This window comes from Gopherus evgoodei, chromosome 3 (assembly GCF_007399415.2).
Source record: "Gopherus evgoodei ecotype Sinaloan lineage chromosome 3, rGopEvg1_v1.p, whole genome shotgun sequence".
In the NCBI taxonomy this organism is placed as follows: Eukaryota; Metazoa; Chordata; order Testudines; family Testudinidae; genus Gopherus; species Gopherus evgoodei.
The window spans coordinates 7,375,629-7,382,599 of NC_044324.1; the positions used below are offsets into that span (position 1 = coordinate 7,375,629).

Below are 6,971 nucleotides of genomic sequence, written 5' to 3' on the forward strand. Positions count from 1 at the left end.
GGATGTTTAATTCACCAAAGCAGCAAATGGAAATCCCAGCATCCCCCAGGACACAGGAGAAACCAGGACTCCTGGGTTCTGTTTTCAGATGTAGGAAGGCAGTGTGGACTAGGGGTTAGAACAAGGTGACTGGCAGAGCTCCCAGGTCCTGTTCCCAGCTCTGGGAGGGGAGTGGGGTCTAGCAGTTAGAGCAGGGTGGCTGGGACTCCTGGGTGCTGTTCCCAGCTCTGGGAGGGGAGTGGGGTCCCCTGATTACAGAAGGGGGCCTGGTGCTCCTGGGTTGTATCAGCTCTGCCACTGATGGTATGACTGTGGGCAGGTAACATGGCTTCTCTGCAGCTCCGTGAGTAACAGGGGGCTGACGCTGGAGTTAGGAAGTTTAATACCCACCAAGCGCTTGGATCCCCCTGGATGGAAGATGGTCATGAAAAGAGCACAAGGCCTCGTCAGCCCTGGGGGTTGGTATATGCATAAACGCTGATTTCCTGGCAACTGCTTTTAGTTTAATTTAAACACTTGTGTTCCGTGAAATCGCAGCCAGATGAGGACCTAAACAATATGGGGGAGGGGTCAGAAATTCACCCCCTTCTGGAATGTTCTGGATTGTTTCCTTCCTCTGTTACAAAGTGGGAGCTCCCTGGCACTAGGACCCAAAGGAGCTCAGCTCCGGGGCTGGTAGAACGTCCCTGTACTGTGCACTGCCAGCTTCACCACTGGGGGGCGCCCTCGGCAGCCATGTCCTGGCACGCCAACGTCATGGAAATGATGAGAACCCCCATCCTCTGCTCGCCCTTCCCGCGCCCCCAGCCCCCGGGCAGCTGCCTCCTTGGGCCAAGCATCGGCCGCCACATGAGTTCAAGTCTCTGGCCTTTTTCCACCCCGTTTTGTCGCTCCCAGTTATTTCCACCCTGGGGCAGCAGGAGCGTTACGTGTGAGCTGGGGCAGCTGTTCCTGCAGTACGGCGAGCAGAGACTAAGGGCCCAGAAGTTCATAAAATAAAGTGCTAGTTCTGGGCATCAGCCCTGGGTACTGGGTAACAGGGAACGGGGCGACTGGGAAGGGCCCCAAGGGATTCTGGGTAACAGACCAGGGCACTAAGGCTGGGCAGGGCCCTGTGGGGCACTGAGGCTGGGGGTTCTCGGTGGGGTTTAGTTGATTGGGGCTGGGTAGGACACTGGGGGGTTCTGGGTAACAGACTGGGGCCCTGAGGCTGGGCAGGGCCTGGGGGTGGATAACAGATGGGGGTGGCGGGGCTGGGCAGGGCCCTGCGGGGCACTGGGTGAGGCTGGGGGTTCTCAGTGGGGTTCAGCTGATCATTCACATGCAGTTTGAAGCTCCCTATGTCTCTTTCTCACTGCTGAGCCCACCAGCCGTTCTCTGATCTGCCCCTTGGTGAAATGCTCTTTCAGAGAAGGGCAGCCCCCCAAACAGCAGAGAGGGCGAGCGTGTCCTTGAGGCGTCCCTGGGGCATGAACCCCATGGCCAGCTGCCATCCTAGGAGCATCCCCCTCCCCTATGACTTCTTCCCTTTGCTCGTCTTTGTTTTCGTCATCGTCTCCTTCTGCTTCTCCTCGGCCTCAGCCGCTTTCTTCTTCTCCTCCTTCAGCTCCTTGTACTTCCACTTGGGCAGCTCCAGCATGTTCTTGTTTTTCCATGACTGCGGCGGCTTCCCCTGGTAGGCTGGGGGGAAGGGGGCCTTGACCAGTTTGATTTTGGGGATGTGGCCCCCAGGGAAGACGCTGTTCCTGCGCAGTAGCCGCAGTGGGAGGAATCTCAGCATGCCGGAGGGGCTCTGGTACGGGACCAGGACGCGGGTCTCTGACACAGCCTGGCCATTGCAGGAGGATGAGTCGGGCTCGGACTTGGCGTCAGGATCCGGCGTGTACTCCTCGAGGATCTCTGGCACTGACAGCCTCTGCTTGCCCACCTCGGGGGGGCTCCCGGGACAGATGGTTTGGCAGGCTGTAGCCACAAAGGGGCTGGCCAGGCATGTGGTCATCCGGACCATGTGGTCCATCACCCCGTCCACCTCGGGGTCATGCGGGAGGTTGACGCTGAAGGTGGAGCAGATCTTCTCCAACAGCCTCTCGCACCTGGATTTAGTGGCCAGTGCCTTGGTCACCAACTCGGGCAGCGCCGGCCACTCGGGCCGGTACTGGTCACTGAACTGCTCGGCTCGGGGCCGCTGCAGGATGCTGCGGATCTGCACAATGGTCTCGAAGCTCCCAGTCAGACCTGCCCACTCCCGGGCTGTCTTCCCTCGGACAGGATCCACCGCTGTCAGGTCAGCTCCTGAGACGACAGGGGGTAAAGAAAGGGCCTATTATAAAAATGAACCCCTTGGTTGCGTAGCTGCGAGCGGCTTGGGTCAGGGCCCGAGAGCAGGCCTGTTCCAAATGGCCTCATCACAGACTTTGTGGTTTGGAAAAGGCTTTTAGAACAAAATTGAAGGAAGCAGTGTGACCTAGTGGATAGTGCCCTGAACAGGCTGGGCTCCACTCCTAGCTTGGCCACTGGCCTGCTGAGCGATGACGGGCAAGTTGTGCCACCACTCTGCCTCAGTTTCCCCACCTGCAAAATTAGGGTTAATGTGCTGGGCCAGCTCTGTGAAGTGCTTTGAGCTCTGCGGCTGGAACACTGAATGAGCACTAAGGGGCAGCAGATAACAAGGAGCAAGGCGCTGCTGGGCCCCAGGGCTTGGATTCTAACCCATCACTTGTGCACCCAGAAGAGGTTGTGGGCCCGTCTACGCTGCAGTCGAAGGTGTGACTGCAGTGAGTGTAGACTTACCCACGTTAGCGGTAAGCTAGCTAGCGCAGGTCCCAATGGGCCTGAAGCTGGGGCAGCACATTCTGAGAGCAGAACCAAGGTCCAAGCTTCCATGCTATTGGTACCCAGCCACCTCCGTCACAGCTTGCTCACTTGTGTACCTCTCCAAAAGCAGTGTGGCTGCCCTCGCTCAGTGCTGAGCCCCACCCCACGCAGTGGATTTCAGAGCCCAGGCTCCAGCCTGAGCCCAAACAGCTACACTGTTGATTTAGCCCCATAGCTCGAGCCTGAGTCAGTTGATCCAGGTTCTGACACTCACGGCCGCAGGGGGGTCTGGTATACACATAACCTAAATAGCTAGTTGAGGTCAACCCTGTGCACCTCCCCTGGGAATAACCTTGACTGGCTATGTTGAGGTAAAAACCAGCGTCTCGTCTCACTCAGATTTCACACAGCGAGAGTGATCCATGTGAACACATCTTCTGGCTGTGAAGATGTAGCCTAGGAAACAGGTGTATTTGACCCAGGTGAAAATCCTAGGGCAGATGAGGCAGTTGTCAGTTTTCATGTGAGTTAGCTGGCCAAGGTAACCCCTAAGTGGGGGTCTGAGCTAACGCATGTTAAAGTTGTAATGCCTCATCTTACCTGGGATTTTCAAATGAGTTAAAAAACACTTTTTCCCTAAGCTCGGCCCTTGCGCAGCAATTCCCTGAGACATCCAGAAAGCAACGCACCTGCCAGGAGCAGTGCGGTGACGCACTCCTTCCGCCCCTGCACTGCCGCCTTCATGAGCGCTGTCAGGCCCCGCACATCCCTCTTCTCGATCTCCAGCATGGGGTAGTAGTTCAGGAGATAGTTAACTATCGTGACATGTCCTTGAAAGGCAGAGAGAGAGAAGCTGCATTAGAATTTCAGAACATAACAAGAAATGAGTATTTAGTGCCCACTCGCCGAAGCCTGCGTGCATTAGTGGTGTGATGGGGGCGGTGTCCATGAAGGCCCCAGTGCGGTGCTTGCAGGGGGTGAACCAGAGTGATCATGCATGTGTTTGACTTCTTAAAATCCTAGGAAATGAAAAGCAAAAAACTTAGTTAATGCATCAGCCCCAGCTCAGGATCTGGTCCAACATACAGCACCGCTCAGGCGGGGGCTGCCCTGAGCCCAAGGGGACATTGTTGTAGGAACCTTAACTTTGGAATTAAATGACTTAATGGTTTAAAAACTACTGCTGTAAGGAGGCCTGATAGCACGGTCAGATGTTCTGACTTCTTTAGGCCCCTTGGGATCTGCCAGCCATGGTTTCTGTGGGGTTTTTGTTCCTCTGCTGGGGGCGGGAAGGGAGGGAGCATGAAGGGGGTGTTGCATTTTTTAGTCCAAGCAAAATGCGATGACCTGTCTGTGTAGAGTAGCAGTGTGAGGCCGAACTGCTTAAAAAGGAGGCTGTTTTCTAGTCACTGCCATTGAGCTATTTCTGATTATTTGTCATGAGCAACTAGTTTGGGGACCTGGTCTGTCTCCTAGAGAAGGACGTGAGGGTGGGAGTGGGCAGCAACTTTGAAATGAGACATTATTGTTAAGGCTCCCATCGCTGAGGTAGCTGAGAACAGGCCTTTGTAATAACCCATGGAATTCACTGCTGCAGGATAACTGGACATTGCCTGTTTGACAGCCTGCTAATTTCAGTGAGTGCTCCATGCCCCTGCACTCTGGGGAGCCCCTGAGTGCAGCTCCAGCACCAGCACACCGCAGCTCCTACCTGCTTGGGCAGCGATCATGAGGGCTGTGTTCCCGTCATTATCCTGATGATTGATGTCTACGTAGGGGCATTTGCTCAGTAGGGTCACGATGTCCACGAAGCCCTTGAAGCAGGCCACTATGAGCCCATTCTAGGGAGGAGCATTCAGAACCAGTGTGTCAGTGAACACCAGCATCTTCCCACCGTACCCCCACCCCACCCACCTCCACATGGCACTTGCCCCTCTTGCAGGGCCTCACCTACCCTCTTCCCTGCTGCTAAAGTGCATGATGGGAAAATGGTTTGTAGCACAAGAGAAGTTACGAGGCTGGGCTCTGGTGCTGAGAACCAATCGGATTCAAGGTAAAGGGGCAGACCAAGGGTCCATCCAGTCTGCTGTCCTGCCTCCAGGCTGTGCCGGACTGGTGTGTCTAGTCCCTGTATCCCACCTCCAGTGGTGGGAACCCTTTCTGCCCCAACCACGATGCACCTGGCCAGGACCTGGGGTTGGCTCCTGCCTTAGCAGGGACACAGTGTGGAGTGTGGCCTGGGAGCCAGGGGAGCCGTAGGGTCGGTTTGTGTCCAGCTGCTTCTTGCTAGCCATCTCGGTCTGTCTCCGAGGGGCTCCATGCCCACGCACGGGAATGCTTACCCTTCTGTTGATATCCAGCTCCGTGACCTCCTCCCGGCTCACCCCTTGTGCCAGCATCTCCTGCAGCAGCTTGGCGTTGTTCCTGGCACAGCACTGGTAGAAGGTGAGCGACTGCCCATCATCCGCAGCCGGGGCTGGCTCGTAGCAGGGGTAGACAGAGTCGTCGGAAAGGATGCTGCTGGTGTCAGAGACCTCCGCCGCCTCCTGCTCCTCCTCCTCATAGAGCAGCTCTGGGTCCGCGGCATCCGGGCTGCTCTTCCAGGTCTGCAGCACGCTCTCCTCCACTGCTGTCATCTGTCATGCAGCCCATCCAGAGGGAGCAGGGCCTGGCACGGCACCACCTGCCCACCCCACGCCAGGAGCCTGGATGCCCTTCACCCCTGGCTGATGACTCTGCAGTGCAAGCCTAGGTCAGCGAGGCTGGGCCAGGCCCAGGCCCCCTCCCCTGCCCAGGGACCGGTCGCTCTGTGGTGAGGCTGGGGGAGCCCTGGCTTCTCCAGGCCGCTCGCAGGGCAGCGGGACTGACAGGCGCTCGAGGCTGGTCTTGGCATATGGCTCCATTCGCCCTTGAGACCAAACTGGGATTAGACCCCCCACCCCCACCCCTGAGCAGCTCACCAAGGCTGGGACCCAGGTGCAGAGCTGGCCGTAAAACCATCACCCAGGAGCTGCCGAGGGCTGGGGGCAACTCGGCAGCTTTGGGGGCCCAGCCTCTGGGCCACGTGCCATGGGGGGACCCAGATGGGCAGAGCGGGAACCTGCGTGCCCCCCCCCCAACTGCCCCTTCCATTGGCATCTCTTAACCCAGATTCCTCTCGTGCTGGGGCGGGCAAGGAGGGAGTGCCGCTGTGCCCAGGTCCCAGCAGGCTGGGCCACTACCCGGCTGGCTGGCTGGCGGCGCTGCCCCCAAAGTCCTGCCTCTGTCCTGTATGCTGCTAGTGGCACAGAGACCCTTTGCTGCCCCATGTGTCCAGCTCTGAAAGCACCTGCTTGTCAGTTTGAATTAACCAGAGGTGGGAGAAGGAGCCGGGGCCTCACACTCCTCCCTGTTCTCCCTGCCCCCCGTCCTATCCACACACAGGAGAACATGGCAGTTGCAAAGCCTATTCCCAGGCAGAGCTGGGGCCAAGTCCAGAAAAGGGGTAAATTAAATCCCCAGGTCCAGGTCCCCTCCCTGCTGGGGAAGGGGAGCAGACTCCAGACCACCAGGTCCGAAGCCCCCAGACCCCTCCAGCGAAGTTGGCAGAGCATGTGACGGCCCTGCACCCAGCTTGCTGGCATTTCTCTGCATGTCTGTAATGGGATAACTCACGAACGCTGCAGCCGGGCTGCCCCGGCGTTTCTGGGACTGTTCTGGGCACCCATGCCCAGAGCTCTAGTGAGGTGGGGAGAATGGGGGACAAAGGGGGCCCTGGACCCCTCGCTAGCACAGCCCTGACATGAAGCGGACTCTGAGCCGCCCCTTGGCCCGTGCAGTCCAATGTTCTCTGGCAGGCTGGCAGCAGCCCTGGTTCTCTGCTGCCCTCCCCTCGCACCCCAGCCCTGTGTGTAACCAGCTCACGGCAGCCCCTGCTCTAATCACCCCCGTCTACACTCACCCTGGAGCACGCTGGAAGGACACACTTGTTTACATGGTGCACTGCTAGCCTACGCCACTCCCAGCCACAAGGTCCCGAGCAGATGCAAGGGGAGGTCTGGCAGCTAGCAGGCTGACACCCACTGCTCCCGTATTATCTGGGAAATAAAACCCTTATGGGGGGTGAGGGAACGAGCTTCCTGCCTACCTGACCGTTAGTGTCTCCTGCCCCTTTCCTG

The 6,971-nt window shown here is 58.0% G+C and overlaps 1 protein-coding gene across 1 annotated transcript; it reads right to left on the minus strand.

Annotated features, from left to right (window-relative positions):
* Window positions 1–1,513: 1,513 nt before the first annotated feature.
* ANKRD33 (ankyrin repeat domain 33) lies at window positions 1,514–5,450 on the minus strand. The gene is made up of 4 exons (XM_030554338.1): window positions 5,157–5,450; window positions 4,526–4,655; window positions 3,504–3,644; window positions 1,514–2,292 (listed from the first exon to the last, which is right to left on the minus strand). The coding sequence occupies exons 1-4, from the start codon at window positions 5,448–5,450 to the stop codon at window positions 1,514–1,516; spliced, it is 1,344 nt and encodes a 447-aa protein (XP_030410198.1).
* Window positions 5,451–6,971: the final 1,521 nt, after the last annotated feature.

Bases quoted from the DNA above. Each gene is read 5' to 3' on its own strand.
- ANKRD33 (XM_030554338.1), bottom strand. From the start codon at position 5,450: ATGACAGCAGTGGAGGAGAGCGTGCTGCAGACCTGGAAGAGCAGCCCG. The intron at 4,656-5,156 runs GTAAGCATTCCC...GCTCCTCCCTAG, and splicing joins AGCTGGATATCAACAGAAGG to AATGGGCTCATAGTGGCCTG. The intron at 3,645-4,525 runs GTAGGAGCTGCG...CTGCCTTTCAAG, and splicing joins CATGATCGCTGCCCAAGCAG to GACATGTCACGATAGTTAAC.